The 18,995-nt window shown below is 44.7% G+C and overlaps 1 protein-coding gene across 2 annotated transcripts in view; it reads left to right on the top strand.

Annotated features, from left to right (window-relative positions):
- The window catches only part of PNPLA7 (patatin like phospholipase domain containing 7), an 88,004-nt gene extending 75,153 nt beyond the window's left edge, over positions 1–12,851 (top strand). The window contains exons 27-35 of one of the 2 annotated variants that reach the window (XM_060757436.2): positions 55–171; positions 1,802–1,871; positions 4,697–4,813; positions 6,810–6,958; positions 8,013–8,165; positions 8,314–8,424; positions 10,163–10,247; positions 10,754–10,857; positions 12,262–12,851. In XM_060757436.2, the coding sequence (XP_060613419.2) occupies positions 55–171; positions 1,802–1,871; positions 4,697–4,813; positions 6,810–6,958; positions 8,013–8,165; positions 8,314–8,424; positions 10,163–10,247; positions 10,754–10,857; positions 12,262–12,330 (975 nt within the window). In that variant the 3' untranslated portion in view covers positions 12,331–12,851. The remainder of the gene's footprint in view (positions 1–54; positions 172–1,801; positions 1,872–4,696; positions 4,814–6,809; positions 6,959–8,012; positions 8,166–8,313; positions 8,425–10,162; positions 10,248–10,753; positions 10,858–12,261) is intronic. The other variant, XM_060757437.2, reaches the window with a different exon arrangement.
- The last annotated feature ends 6,144 nt before the right edge of the window (positions 12,852–18,995 follow it).

Raw genomic sequence — 18,995 nt, forward strand, 5'->3', positions numbered from 1 at the left:
CGCTGAACTTTTCATGTGCTGAAATATTATTTCTAATATATATTTCCTTTTCAGAATATGAATTCAGTGTTCAAAACGGTCCTCGACCTGACCTACCCCATCACTTCCATGTTCTCTGGGGCCTCCTTTAACTACAGCGTCAGCGACATCTTCAAAGACAAACAGATTGAGGTGAGTGCTGAGCAAAATGCCCAAAACAATAGATGGTGCCAATCAAAAAGGTAGATCTGGAATCATTTAAAGGAACTACTAGTTGAGTATAGAGGCTCTTCCAATACTTCTCTAGGCATTTGTCAGTCCTCCCTTGTGATTCTGTGGCCAACCATTGCTGGAAGGAGCATCCAACGACATTCCAGCTTCTCATTTGCGAATGTCTCTCCGTTTCCAGCTGTTCCCCGTGGCAGATTATGTGGCTAGCATTGTTGCCTCCCCAGCTCTGATCCTTTCTATATTTGTCAGAGGGAATCCTATAAAATCTTGGCACAGCTGTATTAAAAGGGGACTTAGTTTCAACAGGCAGATGTGAGGTTTGCGTCTTTCCAACCTAGATTCGTATGTGAATGACCCAACTCCTGCTGATATTCTGAATGCTTGTTTATATTACCCGCAGCCTGAAACGCATATCTGATTGGCGCTTCCTCATATGAGTTTATTTCAGGATCGCACTTTAAACTCATCCTTTTCCAATATGATACTTTCCTTGAGTTTTTTGTGCTCTGGTGTTCAAGGGAGAAATATGAATGTACTTTAATAGTCCAGGGAGAAGAAATTCTCATATTCTGATATGCTGAAATTTGATTACTGGAGGGGTTTTGGGGGGGGAACTGACTTTCCTTCCTGAGAGTTGTAGTGCACTGAATAGCCTTGCACCTTCAACGACTGGCTGCTTCCTTCCTGGGGGAATCCTTTGTTAGCTACCAGTATTAAAAAAAAAACCTTCTAAAATCAGGACAGTAAATAAAGAACAAAATTCAGAAAACACAGGAAATCCAGACAGGAAACAATCAAGGCCAGCTAACACCACCCAACCAAAGATTCCCCCAGGCAGATAGCAGCCAGTCTTTGAAGCTGCAATAATAATAATAATAATAATAATAATAACAACAACAACAACTTTTATTTATACCCCGCCATCATCTCCCCGATGGGGACTCGGAGCGGCTTACATGAGGCCAAGCCCGAACAACAAATTACAGCAAGATAAAACCGAAAACAAAAATGCAAACAATAAACAACATCATGATTACATAAAACATGTGAATGCAAGGCTATTCAGTGCTAATCAAGGTGTCCAATTGCGACATTCACACTTGCCTGCAAGAGACAAGAGTTCTTTCTCCTACACTGGACATTATTCCACAAATATATAAACCCCAGTTCTTTAGTGTCCAATAGACTTCACAACCTTTGAAAATGCTTGCCATAGATGTGGGCGAAACATCAGGAGAGAATGCTTCTGGAGCATGATCATGCAACCCAGAAGAACTCACAACGATTCCGGCCATGGTAATTCAATGATACTTTTATTGGATGGATTCCAATAAAGCAGCTCCACCAGCTTCTTCATATCAGATTGCAACTAGCCTTAAACCAAGATGACAGGAAGCAACCATCTCCAAAGTTTGGTTTTATCCCGTTTAACGGTCCGTTTCCTGGAAGGAAGGATTGCCACCATCAGAAAGCTGTGACGCTGTGACTCCTGCAGAGATCCAGCAGCGAGACTCCTTTCTGAGCCTCTTTTCTTTTTCAAAGTAAAGCGACTGGGAAAGAATTGGTTCAAGACATGGTTTCCATTTTGCAGGATCTGTGGATCCCTTACTTCATCATCACGACGGACATCACTGCCTCGGCCATGAGGGTCCACACAGACGGTAAGTGGGTCAACGAAGGCGGGTTTGGTGTGAACGCAATGGTTGTAATTTCAACGTCCCTTTAAGCCAGGGGTGTCCAAACATTTTGCAAAAATGACCAGATTTGGTGAGGTGAAAGTGGGAGGGTGTTGGGGTTCAGCAGCAAGATGCTAGGGATTCTGTCTCGGTGGATGAGAAGAATAATGGATTTTTCACTAAATCTGTGTGTGATCAGGCTGAAACACATGCAAAATTGCAGGCCATAAATCAGAGAGAAGGGTCGGCAACTGCAGAAGAGATAAAGGATGTTTGGGATTCCGTTTCTCTTGAGATGGGGAGTTTTCCCGTGATAGGAGATTAGGCCTCGGTGTGGAGAGAGCAAAGGAAAGATTATTTAGAAGGTCAGAAAGACTCCGTGAGAAGCAGTCCTTGAAACCCATGTGTCGAAGGGATGATCTCATGGCTTCTTGGTCAAGCTTGAGCTGAAATTGGGCCAGATTTGGTGAGGTGAAAATGGGAGGGTGTTGGGGTCCAGCAGCAAGATGCTGGGGGTTCTGTCACTAAATCTGTGTGTGATCAGACTGAAACACCGGCAGAATTGCAGGCCGTAGATCAGAGAGAAGAGTCGGCAACTGCAGAAGAGATAAAGGATGTTTGGGATCCCGTTTTCTTGAGATGGGGAGTTTTCCCATGATAGGAGATTAGGCCTTGGTATGGAGAGAGCAAAGGAAAGATTAATTAGAAGGTCAGAAAGACTCCGTGAGAAGCTGTCCTTGAAACCCATGTGTCGAAGGGATGATCTCATGGCTTCTTGGTCAAGCTTGAGCTCAAATTGGGCCAGATTTGGTGAAGTGAAAATGGGAGGGTGTTAGGGTTCAGCAGCAAGATACTGGGGATTATGTCACTAAATCTGTGTGTGATCAGGCTGAAACACAGGCGGAATTGCAGGCCGTAGATCAGAGAGAAGAGTTGGGAATTGCAAAAGAGATAAAAGATGTTTGGGATCCCGTTTCTCTTGAGAATCGGCCTTCAGAAGATGGGGAGTGTTCCCGTGATATGAGATTAGGCCTCGGTGTAGAGAGAGCAAAGGAAAGATTAATTAGAAAGTCAGAAAGACTCTGTGAGAAGCAGTCCTTGAAACCCATGTGTCGAAGGGATGATCTCATGGCTTCTTGGTCAGGCTTTAGCTCAAATTAAGTGATGTTTTCCTGGACTCTTCAGAACAGACAACATTGCCATAAAATCAAGCTCATGTTTAGCTCTCAAGTTTGCCTTTGTTCCTAAGTGAGTTTTGTCTTGGAAAAGTTCTTGTTTTATGCTTATGGATTTCTGCCTGACCATGGATTTTATGTACCTAGTCATCTTGGACTATTTATCTTTGTATTTTGGACTATTTCATAGCACCTTTTCTACTGCTTTTTGGGAAATGCCCATTTTTCCTTTTGTTTATGCTCTGAAGGCTGATATGGGCGGGATTAAAGTAACATAAAAAATAAATAAGATGTAAATTTTGTAAATAAACTATTGTAGTTAACTGCTGTTGGACTCTGTGTGGTGCTGGTTGGAAAGGTGTTCCATTAACATTACATGCAAATAAACTTTTATATGATTTTTTTTATGTTCAGAGGACGCTCTTTTCCAGAACTTCAGCTCTTCTTCGGCTTTCAGGGCTAGTTTGTTTTCAAAGGGAAGGAAGAAAGGATCAATGCTCATCCAGGTCTGCGGCTCTTTGATTAGAGGAAAGAATAATGAGGGCGACGCTCAGCCTTTGCCACTTTCTGGAGGGAGCGAGTCCAAGCCATTTGGGCTGATTAAAACAACCCTGCATTTTAATGGTTATAAATTATCTCATCATGCGGCTCCGAAGAGAAATAATTGGATCGGTCTGAGAGAAGGAGGCAGAGTTGCTGGGCGAAAGGTTTCCTTTCTTGAGCCATTTGATAGGAAAGCTTAGGGAACCGCAATAATAATAATAATAATAATAATAATAATAATAATAATAATTCAAAGCACTCCCAACAGATGGCCATCCAGCAATAATAATAATAATAATAATAATAATAATAATAATAATAATGAGTTGGAAGAGACCCCATGGACCATCTAGACTAACCACCTGCCATGCAGGAAAAGCACAATTAAAGCACCCCTGATAGATGGCCATCCAGCCATAATAATAATGATAATGATGTTAATAGAGTTGGAAAGGACCACATGGGCCATCTAGTCCTACCCCTTGCAATGCAGGATAAGCACCATCAAAGCACCCCTGACCGATGGCCATCCAGCCATAATAATATTGATGATGATAATGATAATGATGTTAATAGAGGTGGAAGGGGCCACATGGGCCATCTAGTCCAACCGCTTGCCATGCAGGAAAAGCACCATCAAAGCACCCCTGACAGATGGCCATCCAGTCATAATGAGAAGGATAATTATGTTAATAGAGGTTGAAGGAACCACTTGGGCCATCTAGTCCAACCGCTTGCCATGCAGGAAAAGCACCATCAAAATACCCCTGACAGACAGCCATCCAGCCTCTGTTTAAATGCTTCCAAGGAGGAACATTTCCACCAGACTCTGAGGCAGAGAGTTCCACCGCTGAACAGCTCTTACAGTCAAGAAGTTCTTTCCCATGTTCATGTGGCATCTCCTTTCCTGTAATTTTGAACCTATTGAGTGCATTGAAAACAAGTCCTCTCACTCTTCATTATGACACCCTTTCACATATTGATATGGCTCTCATGTTTTCTCTCAACCTTCTCTTCTGCAGACCAAGGTCTTTGAGACACTCCTCATAGGGATTATTCATGGTCTCAAATGGGTTCGTTCTTTCCTTCCAGGTTGCTTATGGCGGTACATCCGGGCCAGCATGTCCCTCTCTGGCTACTTGCCCCCGCTCTGCGACCCAAAGGATGGGCACCTCTTGATGGATGGTGGTTACATCAACAACCTGCCAGGTATTGTCCATTCACACAGTAGGGACAGGGTGGAAAAGTGGAGGCTTCCCTTCTTTCCTCTCCCTGGTTTCCTGTACCGAATGAGCTGCTCGATAGGGGAAGATGATGCTTTGTATTGTCTCTTCTTGAGGCTTTTGAACAGAGACTGGGTGACCTTCTATTGGGAGGGCTTGGATTGTGCATTCCAGCATGGCAGAATAGGGTTGGATTGGATGGACCTTGGGGGTCTCTTCCAATTTCTATGGCCACCCCACTGAAGCAGAAACAACTACCCAGTTACATTTGTCCTGGGTGGAGGAAAGAATTCTCGTCTGCCTGAGGCAAGTGTGAATGTTGCAATTGGCCAGCTTGATTAGCATTAAGTATCCTTGCATTTTCAAAGGCTGGGTGCTTCCTGCCTGGGGGAATCTTTGGTTGGGAGGGGTTAGCTGGCCCTGATTGTTTCTTGTCTGGAATTCCCCTGTCTAGAATTCCCAGAATGGCATTTTTTACCTCTTTGTGTTGTTTCACAACAGGCTTGCAAGTCAGTAAAAGTAACGGAGAGGGCAATTACTGAATATACCCGAGTATAAGCCTAGTTTTCATCCCTTTTTGTAGGCTGAAAAAGTCCCCCTCGGCTTATACTCGAGTCAAGGTTATTTATTATTTTACTCTGTTATTGTTATTATTATTATTTTACATTTATTATTTTACTTTATTATTGTTATTATTACAATTATTATTTTGCTCCATTTATTATTATTATTATTATTATTATTATTACATTTATTATTTTACTTTATTGTTATTATTACATTTATTATTTTCCTCTATTATTACTGTTATAATTATGTTTCCCTTATTTTACTCTATTATTATTATAACATTTTTTACTTTCCTCTCTTTATTATTGTTATTATTATTATTATTAGTCGCCTTCGGGCTGGTATGGGCGGGATACAAAGGTTGTAAATAAATAAAATAAATAATTGGAAGGATACTTAAGCACATTTACATCGAAGAAACTTAGAATAATGGTTTAATCAGAGTTGGACAGTCTTATCTTAAATTTCAGTTTTATGTAAATATTCAAAAATATATAATCTACTGATTCCTCAATTAATGTAATTGTATTGATATCTATTTTTATTTTGAAATTTACCCGTAGCTGCTGCATTTCCCACCCTCGGCTTATACTCGAGTCAATCAGTAATAATAATAATAATAATAATATAATAATTATAATAATTTTCCTAGTTTTTTGTGGTAAAATTGGGTGCCTCGGCTTATAATCAGGTCGGCTTATACTCGAGTATATACGGTACTTGTTCCAAACTGGATCCAACGGAACAGGGCCTTCCCACTCCCACTCCATCACCCTGACTTGCAACGTTGCTGTATTTGAGAGCAGAAACACGCACAACAGTGCCAAATTGTACAGTTTTCAAATGCAAGTTTAAACATACATAGGCCTTAAAAACATTACTGAGAAAGTCTCATCCCACTCAGCAGCTTTTCCTTGTCATTAACTGTATTGTTTACTTGTGTTTATTGCTTGTTGTTTTTGATGTGTTGTTGGGCTTGGCCTCATGTAAGCCGCTCCGAGTCCCTTGGGGAGATGGTGGTGCGGTATAAATAAATTATTATTATTATTATTATTATTATTATTATTATTATTATTGTCACGAAGCTATTTCCTGCACCTCTTATTGCTCCCCACCCCTCCCTTGCCTCCCCAAAGGACCCTGAGTCACTCTTGCTCTGCAAAGGGCCATTTTTATTATAATCAGGCCAAAAGAAAAAGAAAAACCACAACAAAAGTGAATTACAGGAATGGGGAAAAGTCCATAAATCACCCTCGTTTCTGCTGAGAGGAGAAGAAATTTCCAAGAGAGCAGTTTTGGAAGGTGAAGCAGCCCTGCTCCGTGTTTTGGAATGACGAAGGCCAGGGATCCGACCCAATTGTATTACTTCATGGAAACGTTCTGAAGCTGGCTCTCCCTTCTTGTCCCAACAGCTGACGTTGCAAGGTCCATGGGGGCCAAAGTGGTCATCGCCATCGACGTGGGCAGCCGGGACGAGACCAACCTCACCAACTATGGGGATGCCCTCTCCGGGTGGTGGCTGTTATGGAAGCGGTGGAACCCCTTGGTGGAGAAAGTCAAGGTATCCCCTCCCCCCCCCCCCCCCCCTCAGTTCCTTGAGTTTCCTCCCAAACGACTGTATAACCCAGGCATGGGAAAACTTCAGCCCTCCAAGTGTTTTGGACTTCCACAATTCCTAACAACCCCAGGCACTTTCCTTTTTTGTTTCCAATTCTGCAAAGGCCTTTAAACAGTGGCAGGATGGCTATCTGTCAGGAGGGACCAGATTGTGCCTTGGTTCATGGCAGACTGGATGCCTTTGGGGCCTCTTCCAATGCTGTGAAGGTCTTTAAACAGTGGATGGCCACCTGTCGTGAGGGATCGGATTGTGCCTTGGTTCATGGCAGACTAGTTGGCCTATGGGGCCTCTTCCAATTTTGTGAAGGTTGTTAAACACTGGATGGGTATCTGTCGGGAGGGATTGTATTGTGTGTTGGTTCATGGTGGACTAAATGGCCCTAGAGGTCTCTTCCAACTCTGTGAAGGTCTTTAAACCGACTGGATGGCCATCTGTCACGAGAGATCAGATTGTACCTTAGTTCGTGGCAGAATAGGGCTGGACTGGATGGCCCTTGGGGTGTCTTCAACTCTATGAAGGTCTTTAAACAGACTGGATGGCCATCTGTTGGGAGGGATTGGATTGTGCCTTAGTTTGTAGCAGAATAGGGCTTGGGGTCTCTTCCAACTCTATGAAGGTCTTTAAACAGACTGGATGGTCGTCTGTTGGGAGGGATCGAATTGTACCTTAGTTCATGGTGGAATAGGGCTGGACTGGATGGCCCTAGAGGTCTCTTCCAACTCTATGAAGGTCTTTAAACAGACTGGATGGCCATCTGTCAGGAGGGATTGGATTGTGCCATAGTTCATGGCAGATTGGATGGTCTCTTCCAGTTCTATGAAGGTAGTTAAACAGGATGTGGATGGCCCTCTGTCAGGAGGGATTGGGCTGACCCCAAATGCATTTGGCTGAGCTAGGCTTCAGTCATTTGGAGAGGAAGGCTAGATGAGCCAAACACATTTGGGGTCAGCCCATTTCTCTTCTCGTTTGCACCAGTGATGCTTCATCATTTTGGCAGGTCCTGAACATGGCGGAGATCCAGACCCGGCTGGCCTACGTCTGCTGCGTCCGGCAGTTGGAGATGGTCAAGAACAGTGACTATTGCGAGTACATCCGGCCGCCCATCGACCGCTACGGCACCCTGGACTTTGGGAAGTTTGATGAGATCTGTGTGAGTGGGAATGGATACCTGCCTTGGGGGTGTTGCTTTTGAATGCAAGGCCAAGGTCTAGCATTTCCCCCATTCATCAGGGAGAGAAGAACGTAAATATTGTAATGTTCTGCCGCTGTTCACGAACACGTCCTGCCTTCTCTTTCAGGAAGTGGGCTATCAGCACGGAAAGACGGTGTTCAACGTCTGGTGCCGGAGCGGCGTCCTGGACAAGATGCTGAAGGACAGGCAGGAGCTCTGTAAATCCAAAACCTCTTCTGTGAGTATCGAAATAGAAGCAACCCGCTGTCGATAATTACGAATTTCAACGAAAGCATCCTCCCAACGGGACCCAATGGCAATATATTCCTTCCAAACCCAACCTCGTGGGCTTTGGCCTCCACTCTTGTTTGGTTCCAGGATGAGATGATGATGATGATGATAATAATAATAATAATAATAATAATTATTATTATTATTATTATTATTATTATTATTATTTATATACCACTCTATCTCCCCGAGGGGGACTCAGGGCGGTTTCCAAGTAACATCACCAAAACATACAGAGTAAACAGTATAACATAAAATTAACAATAACACACTTATCTTAAAAATAATCCGTGGATGATCAAGTTTTGGTATAGACATCCCTTATAGAAAAGTGACAAAATCAAGAATTTGGGGGTGGAATTGTTTGGAAGGGGGGAATGTTTTCAAGCTGTGAATCCGGCTGAATCTGTCAATACAGTTTGGCTCACTTGAAAGAGTGACTTGGTCAGATTGAGCATTGTTAGCCGCTTTGAGTCTCCTTTAGGAGAAGAAAAGTGGGGGAAAAGAGAAGGAGGGGGAGGAGGCCGAGAAGATGAAGAAAAGGAGGATGAAGAGGAAAAGAAGAGGGAGGAGGAGAGGAGACAAGGTAGAGGAAAGAGGTGGAGTGGAAGAGACAGTGAATATGAAGAAGAGGAGGATGAAGAGGGAAAGAAGGGAGGGGAGGAGTCAATGAAGAGGAAGAAGAGGAGGAAAAGAAGAGGGAGGAGGGAGGAGACGATGAAGAAGAAGAAGAGGAACAAAAGGAGGAGAGGAGACAATGAAGGTGAAGAAGGAGGAGGGGAGGAGACAGTGAAGAGGAAGAAGAGGAGGATGAAGAGGAAAAGAAGAGGGAGGAAGAGAGGAGACAAGGAACTAAGGAGGAGGAGGGGAGGAAACAAAGAAGATGAAGAAGAAGAGGAGAAGGAGGAAATCAAGAGGGAGAGGGGAGGAGACAATGAAGATTAAGAAGAGGAGAAGGAAGAAAAGAGGGAGGAGGGGGAGACAATGAAGATGAAGAAGAGGAGGAAGAAAAGAAGAGGGAGGAGGGGAGGAGATAATGAAGGTGAAGAAAAGGGGGAGGAAGGTAAGGGGGAGGGGGGAGGAGACTGTGAAGAGGAAGGAGGAGGAAATCAAGAGGGAGGAGGGGAGGAACCGAGGAAGATGAAGAAGAAGAGGAGGAGGAGGAGGAGAGGGAGGAGGGGATGAGACAATGAAGAGGAAGAGGAGGAAGAAAAGAGGCGGGAGGAGGGGAGGAGGCAAGGAAGAGGAAGAAGAAGAGGAAAAGAAGAGGGGGGGACAATGAAGACGAAGAAGAAGAGGAAGAAGAAAAGAAGAGGGATGAGGGGAGGAGACAAGGAAGATGAAGAAGAGGAGGAAAAGAAGGGGAGGAGACTGAAGAAGAAGAGGAAGTGAAGGAAAAGAAGGAGGAGGAGGGGAGGAGACAATGGAGATGAAAAAGAAGAGAGAGGAGGGGAAGAAGAAGGAATGGAAGAGGAAGAAAAAAGAGAAATAGTAGTAGCAGTAGTAGTGGTTAGCCAACTGTTAGTCAAGGACTTATTGCATTGATTGCCTGCCCTTGTGCTGCATACCCAACCCTTGAAGGCTACCTTTGTGTATCTCCCCCAACTTGAGTCTTTGGAGCAGATGTAGTGGTCATAAAACCCAATGATGCCACTGGTCGTCCTTCTCTTTTCATTCCCCTGCAGCCCGTGACCTGCCCCACAACCTCCTTCACAGACTTAGCGGAAATTGTCTCCCGGATCGAGCCGGTCAAGCCTGTTGTCGTGGATGGTAAGTAGAGTCGTGGTATTTATTCATTTGTTTATTTTACTGCAATTTGTATTTTTTTTGTATTGTAATTTGTTGTTTGGGTTTGGCCCCATGTAAGCCGCTCCGAGTCCCCGTTGGGGGAGATGGTGGCGGGGTATAAATAAAGATTATTATTATTATTATTATTATTATTATTATTATTATTATTATTATTTAGAGAGGTCCACTCAACGTAAGACAGAACCAGGGTTGACCCTTCGCAGAGCAGTCTCCGGAGTCCTCCTTGTTGCAGGCCCTCATCCATTTTGGGGATGACTTTGGAGGATGTTCAAATGGCAGATTGGACAGATCCGTCAGCACTTTGAGAGCCCAGTTTCAAGGCAGGCTGGTGGATCCTTTGCCAAAAGCAACGGGAAGACGTTCTCCCCTTGATTAAAACACAGCAGATTTATTAGCGATGTGTCAAAAGTTTTGAACTCTCTGGTGTTTACGTCTTGTAACGGCCTTCCTTCCTCGACCTTTCCCAGATGAGTCCGACTATCAGACGGAATACGAGGAGGAGGTCCTCGGCAGCCATAAGGACGACTATGCGGATTTTCTCAGCAACCAGACGGGAGACGACTCCGACTCTGTAAGAACTCCCTCGAACCCGGGAAAGACGTGGCCGCGGAGCATTGGGTGCCAAAAAAAACACACCTCCAAACATTTATCCATTGGTTTATTCCATTGTAAACAAATCCTCATTTGCGTACATAATGAATGTATTGGTATGAGTTTTCCAAGCTGTCTGACGATGTTCCAGAAGCATTCTCTCCTGACGCTTCACCCACATCTATGCCAGGCATTCTCAGAGGATGTGAGGTCTGTTAGAATGTATTAACACCCAAGTGGAGTTTATATATCTGTGGAATGATGTTCAAAGTGGGAGAAAGAACTCTTGTCTGCTGGAGGCAAGCGTGAATGTTGCAATTGGCCACCTTGATTAGCATTGAATGGCCTTGCAGCTTCAACGCCATGCTGCTTCCTGCCTAGGGTAATCCTTTGTTGGGAGGTGTCCACTGGCCCTGATTGATTCTTGTCTGGAATAAAGGTAAAGGTATCCCCTGACATTAAATCCAGTCATGTTTGACGCTGGAGGTTGGTGCTCATCTCAATTTCTAAACTGAAGAGTGGATGGAGCAAGCCCCTATTCCATCTCCCAGGCCCAAAAATCCTCAGAAGCCCAGTCAACTAAGTCCATAGACACCTCCAAGGCCATGTGGCCGGCGCCGTTCCCTTTCCTCCAGAGCAGTATGTATTGCTCTACTCACATTTGCGTGTTTTCGAACTGCTAGGTTGGCAGAAGCTGGGGCTGACAGCAGGAGCTCACCCCTCTCCCTGGATTCGAACCAGCAACTTTTTGGTCAGCAAGTTCAGCAGCTCAGCGGTTTAACCTACTTTTCCAATCGAAAATCAGGAGAGTAAATAAAGAACAAAACTTTTTTAAAAAAAGGGAATTCCAGACAATAATCAATCAGGGTCAGCTAACACGCCCCAAGAAAGAATTCTCCCTGGCAGGAAGCAGCCAGGCTTTGATGCTGCAAGATTATTCAATGCTAATTAAGCTGGCCAATTGCAACATTCACACTTGCCTCAAGCAGACAAGAGTTCTTTCTCCCACCCTGGACATTATTCCACAGATATGTAAATCTCACTTGCCTAGTTTCTAACAGACCTCACAACCTCTGAGGATGCCTGATGTAGATGTGGGTGAAGCGTCAGGAGAGAATGCTGCTGGAACATGGCCATACATTCCACAGCTATATCAACCCCACTTGCCTAGTTCCCAACAGACCTCACAACCTCTGAGGATGCCTGCTGTAGATGTGGGCGAAATGTCAGGAGAGAATGCTTCATATCCACACAGCCCGGAAAACTCACAGCAACCCATTGATTCCGACCATGAAAGCCTTGGACAACACGTAGTTGAATGTATTCTTCTTATGCTCAAGGCCTGTCTCTGAGCGATACCTCTTGTCTCCCTTCTTGCTCCCAGCAGGATCCAGAGGTCCGGCTCCGGAAGCATGCCGTCGCCAACAACCAGGACAGTGAGCAAACGGCATGACGGAGCCGCACAAAACAGCTTTGGGACTCTGCAACGGTTGGTCACCCATGCGCCCTTGTGCATCCCTGCCATTACAATCTTCACTGGTCTCGAGACGCAGCCGTGTCTTTTCCTTTCTTATCGCCTAAAGCCAGGGATGGCAGGAAGGAGCAAACCAGTTGAGACGATGTCGTCTACAAGCATCAGACGGCTCCCGGGAGCCATTTTTGTATTGGTTGGGATTTTTTTGGAGGGGTTTTTTTTGTGGTTCCCAGAACCTCCCAGGGGTCAAAAATATTTCCCCTCTATGAATTCATCCATCTCTAGACCGCTTTTAGGTCTAAGGAAGGCCTTTTCTTAAAACTGGGAGTGACCCAGGAGTGACTTCTGGTTACTTATTGTTGAAATGGCTTAGAAGGACTGAGAAACATGGCAGAAATGCCCCCAAAGCAAAATTTGGAAGCGTTTTTTTGCAATGGGGTGGAAGGATGAATCCCCTTGAGATTTCCTAGGGTGCTAATAAAACTACAGGGTTTTTAAAAGGGTGCTAATACATCTCTCAGCTTTTCTAATGTATTCCCAATTTTCCTTGGAGTGTTCATACATCTCTCAGCTTTCCTTGGAGCACTAATACATCTCCCAATTTTCCTTGGAGGGTTAATCCATCTCCCAGCGTTCCTCAGAGGGTCAATACATCTCCCAGATTTTCTTAGGGTGCTTATGTATCTCCTTGGAGTGTTAGTACATCTCCCAGCTTTCCTTGGAGTGTTAATACTTCTCTTGGCTTTCCTTGGAGTGTTAATACTTCTCTCGGATTTCCTTGGAGTGTTAATACATCTCTCGGCTTTTCTTAGGTTGCCAGTGCATCTCCCAGATTTCCTTGGAGTGGAAGCGTGCTGGGCCCATAACCCTTGTTGGTAAATTGAAATCCGTCTCCCAGCTTTCCTTGGGGTGCTAATACAACTCGGGATGCTAATACATCTCAGCTTTTCTTAGGGTGCTAATACATCTCCCAACTTTCCTTGGAGGGTTAATCCATCCCCCAGCTTTCCTCAGAGGGTTAAGATATCTCCAACATTTTCTTAGGGGGCTAATGTATCTCCTTGGAGTATTAATACATCTCTCAGCTTTCCTTGGAGGGTCAATACATCTCCCAGATTTTCTCAGAGGGTTAAGATATCTCCAACATTTTCTTAGGGGGCTAATGTATCTCCTTGGAGTATTAATACACCTCTCAGCTTTCCTTGGAGTGTTAATACATCTCTCAGCATTCCTTGGAGTGCTAATACATCTCTCGGCTTTTCTTAGGGTGCTAATGCATCTCCCAGCTTTCCTTGGAGTGGAAGCATGCTGGGCCCATAACCCTTGTTAGTTAATTGTAATCCATCTCCCAGCTTTCCTTGGAGTGCTAATACAATTTGGGATGCTAATACATCTCTCGGCTTTTCTTAGGGTGCTAATACATCTCCCAACTTTCCTTGGAGAGTTAATCCATCCCCCAGCTTTCCGCAGAGGGTTAATATATCTCCCAGATTTTCTTAGGGGGCTAATGTATCTCCTTGGAGTGTTAATACATCTCCCAGCTTTCCTTGGAGTGTTAATTCATCTCTTGGCTTTTCTTAGGGTGCTAATGCATCTCCCAGCTTTGCTTGGAGTGGAAGCGTGCTGGGCCCATAACCCGTAAACTGAGATAAATCACCTTTCTTATCTCAGTTGCTTCGACCTTCCCAATTTCTTCCTGGAAGCCACAAAGTGATAAAAACACCAGACTCCTTCGATTCAGCTTTCACCGGAAAACGGCACTTAATTTTACAATATATGTATTCAAGGGAATCATCAATCATTTCCGCTCACATCTCGGACACGCTGCAAGAAGCACGTACCTTTCTTATCAGCCTTTCTTTTCCGGCCTGCACAAGAACCTCCAAAAGTGACACTCTACCAATACTACACATCTCTATGTATTAACTTGTGCATTTCTGAAATCACATCAGCAATTTTCACTCTAGATAACATTACATACTGACAGGTTAATGAATCTTCCATCTTTCCTTGGAGGGTTAATGAATATCCCAGCTTTCCTTGGAGGGTTAATCCATCTCCCAGCTTTCCTTGGGGTGCTAATACAACTTTCAGCTTTCCTTGGGGTGCTAACACAATTTCCAGCTTTCTTTGGGGTGCTAATACAACTCCCAGCTTTCCTTGGGGTGCTAACGCAATTTCCAGCTTTCTTTGGGGCGCTGATACATATCCCAGCTTTTCTTGGGGTGTTAATACAACTCCCAACCTCTCACAGTTTTGCACCTACAGATGAAGTGAATACTCTCTCTCGAATCATGCCATCCCTTGGGTTGCAACTCCCCAAAATCTTTTGCAATGCATCTCATCCCGAGCAGATTCTTATTTCCCAAAAGCAAGAGGTTCATAGCACACATCGCTCTTTACTCGCTGAGTAAGAGGACGAAGTTGTGATCATATGTCTTTGTGTCTGTCAGTGAATTTGGGGGCGGTTGGTTTTTGGCACCCTAGCTCTGCCTCTCTGAGTTTATTTTCCTTGTCTGTTGACATCCACAACTGGGAATGAAAGGTTCCGCCGGCACGGAGCAGGAAGCTTGAATGTTAACATATACACGCATTGGGATGTTCTGTGCCGGCATCCGAGGGAGCGTGTGATAACGGAACCATCTGTCGGGAGGCGACTCGACGGTGATGGCAGCAATTGAATCACCCACCGACAGAAAGGACATTATTGGATTGAAGTCTCTGCTTTCCTAAACTCTTTTGAGACCCCGGCGGTTTGTGTTGTTTTGGCTTTCGCAAGTCCTCATGGGTCTTACAGATCTGGGTCATCCGTTCCCCGGTGTTATTGTGGAAAACAATAAAAATCTAGACACCAAACATGAAAGACCCTTGCGTAAAACGTGTTGGGCGAGTGGGCTTCTTAACAAAAGACCCTCCTCATAAATGTACAGCAGAGTAACTTATCAGCAGCAGCGTGACCCAGCACCAGTAGCCCAAAGTGATCAAAAGAACAAAAATCACACAGACCAATGTGATCTCTTCCATAAGTCAAAGAATATGGTTGCACTACTTACAACAACAAGGTTTACTTAACACAAATAAACAAATACAGAGTAGCTTTGCATGCAGCAACCTTCATACTGGAGCTCTCTCACACAAGGCTTCTCTCAAACAGAGGTGTGCTTCACTCTCCTCAGGACGACACTAGCTTTGGGCCACTGATCTTGATTTCTGTGAACCCAACCGATGATGGACCTGGATCAAGCTTGGCACACAGAACCCCCATGACCAACGGAATATACTGGAGGGATTTTGAGGGAACTGAGTTTCATTTCTGGGAGTTATAGTTCACTGACATCCAGAAACATTGATGATTGCCGATGATGGGTCTGGACCAAACTTGGCATACAGAACTCCCTTGACCAACTGAGCATACTGGAGGGGATTCCTACCGGCTGTTAGGAATTGTGGGAGTTGAAGTCCAAAACCTGGAGGGCCAAATGCCTGGTCTGGATCCAGGGAAGTCATGCTACCCCTCTATTCAGCCATGGTATCTGGATCACGTTGTGTTCAATTTGTGGCGGAATAAAAATCATGCGCAGTTCATGCTTTTACCAGTCCACACACTGTCTTGCTTTATGCCATGCAGATGATCAGTAAAGAACAAGAAGTCTACTCTTTGTAATGCAGAGCAACATATATACAGTCATATGAACAGTTGCATTCACTCACACAATGTCCTTTGAGAGAGATTCAAATGGTATTTGGGTGTCCATGTGGAACATCTTCCAGCAGCTCATGAAGCAAGAACTCAAAACTTTCTCTCTCTGTGCAAGCTCCTATGCAGCACAGCCTAGATATGTAACTGTTGCCCAAACTCCCAGGCTCAGCTAGCTCCCCAGGCATAGCCCAACCAATTGGCTTTGTGCTTTGCATTTTTCAGTTAACACACACCAACTGATTTTTACATGCCTTAACACAATTTAGGGCATTGCAATTTAAGGGTGTTGTTGACAAGGGAAGGCCGACACAAATTGATCAAAGGCCTGGAGAACAACCCCTGTGAGTAGTGGCTGAAAGAGCTAGGCATGTTTAGCCTGCAGAAGAGAAGGTTGAGAGGAGACATGATGATGGCCATGGATCAGGAAGTGAGGGGAAATTCTAGGAAGGAGAGAGCAAGCTTGTTTTTTGCTGCTCTGGAGACTAGGATGCAATGGAATAATGGCTTCAGACTGCAGGAAGGAGATTCCACCTGAACATGAGGAAGAACTTCCTCACTGTGGGAGCTGTTCAGCAGTGGAACTCTCTGCCCCAGAGTGTAGTGGAGGCTCCTTCTTTGGAGGCTTTGAAACAGAGGCAGGATGGCCATCTGTTGGGGGTGCTTTCAATGTGATTTTCCTGTTTCTTGGCAGAATGGGGTCGGACTGGATAGCCCACGAGGCCTCCTCCAACTCTAGGATTCTATATATTTGCCTTGAATTGTGTCCCATTCTCCACCTCCACTAGCTCATAGAATCCTGAACTTCCTCACTGTGAGAGCCGTTCAGCAGTGGAACTCTCTGCCCCGGAGTGTGGTGGAGGCTCCTTCTTTGGAGGCTTTGAAACAGAGCCTGGATGGCCGTCTGTCAGGAGTGTTTGGAATGTGATTTCCTTCTTCTTGGACTGTTTGGAGAGGTCTCTTCCAACTCTATGATTCCATGAAATTCAGAAAGACGAATTTCCACATAAGGCAGCCTTGACTTCAAGGAAGTTTGGCATTTCTTTTTCTCCTTTTCGTCTTCAACGCGAACAGCAAAGCAAACCCAAGTCCATCTGTTGGGAAATGTCAGGTTTTGAATCCCGTCTCCGAATGCCTACACATCGACCGTCTCTTTTTCAAGTCTCACATTTCTTGGAGACAAACACAACCCCGCACAATGTTCCCTTTGCCTGACAGCGGCGTGATCTCAGCGCTGAGACGTCCAGTCTTGATCGTCGAGTGCTTTGCTCTTTCACGGCGTGAAGAAAAGACATGTTTGGCGCTCCTATAAAGACCCACGGCAGCATGAGCATGGACAGCATGGCTATTTGGGCTTGCCAAAGAAGATAACGTTTCAGCCATTTATAATGAGTTGGTGTGTTTGATTTTGTTTTAATATTTATATGTGATATGTTCTAAATTGCTTGGAAGGTCGGAGCCGCTTTGAGAACTCCTGAAGCCGCTCAATGGATCTTCCAGACCTTGGACCATTTGGCCACCTTCCCGTTTGTGAATATCCTTCTCGAATTGGACATAATATTTTTCCAAGTGAAATTGGACATAATATTATTCCAAGTGAAATTGGACATAATATTATTCCAAGTGAAGCTTGTCCAAAGCAGAATAGAATAGTTTTATTTGTTGTTTTGCTATTGCACAACGAAATTCTACACCTTCCCCTGCACACAGCACAAAACAACACACCTATCCCTCCATACCCCAACAACCACCACACAGCCCCCAATGCTGCCTCGGTGTGAAACCATGGAGTTCAACATACGAGGGGTGTTCATTAAAGATTTCCCCTGACCCTCTTCCTGTGGGTGGAGAGCAATGCAACTTGGCCCACTTCTGAGTCCTTCTCTCCATGGGTGCCACCAAGGGACACACACTTCTCCCATCTTTTTAAGCCACTGTAAACACCTCGCTTGGAGAAGTTGACAGGTTGCTCTAAAAGCCATGCTGTGACTTTGGAAATCAGAGTCTCATCACCTGAGAAAGGCTTGCCCTTCAAAAATAACTTCCTTGTTGGAAAGAGGTGTAAGTCCGATGGAGCAAAGTAGGGTTAATCAGGGATGTGGGAGGATTTCAAAGGCAGAGGCACATGCTTCCTCCATTTATTTATTTATTTATTTATTTATTGGTATGCTTGTATACCGCGATATCTCAGCCCGTGCGGCGACTCATCGCGGTTTACAACATGTTAAAATATACAATGTTAAAATATACAATTCACTAAGCATAGAAAACTAAAATTTTGAGAATACATACAAAAAACATACGCAGTATTGGGCCACCAATACAGATCGGGACATCTCATAGTTAAAATCATCATCCAATTCGTTGTCTTGATTGCTAATCCATGGTCAGATAAAACATCACAATGAAGGTCAATTGAAGACTTGCTCAAACATCCAAGTTTTTAGTTTTTTCCTAAATGCCATTAGCGAGGTGGCTGATCTTAAATCAGTAGGGAGGGCATTCCAAAGCCGGGGGGCCACCGCAGAAAAGGCCCTATCTCTCGTTCCCACGAGCCGCACCTGTGAAGCAGGTGGGATAGAGAGAAGGGCTTCTCCTGAAGATCTAAGGGTCCTGGTGGGCTGATAGGCCGAGATACGTTCGGATAGGTATGTAGGGCCAGAACCGGGCAACAGGTAAGTTGTGAACGGGTTAATCGACTTGCAGAAGGCAGACACTTTTGGTGAGCATACCACATTGTCTCTTGGTTTGGATGGCCTCCCGCAATTTCCGCAGAAGCAAAGTCTCATCTGCCCCAGTGATGGTCCCCTTTGCTAGGAAATCCATACATCCTACTCCGTGCTGGTCCCAAAATACTGTGAGCGTGACCTTGCCTGCCGAGAGTTGGGCATGTGCCTTCTTTGAAGGTGGTGAGTCAGGATGCTTTCATTGCATCAACTGGACTTGA

Source organism: Anolis sagrei, chromosome 11, assembly GCF_037176765.1.
Source record: "Anolis sagrei isolate rAnoSag1 chromosome 11, rAnoSag1.mat, whole genome shotgun sequence".
NCBI lineage: Eukaryota > Metazoa > Chordata > Lepidosauria > Squamata > Dactyloidae > Anolis > Anolis sagrei.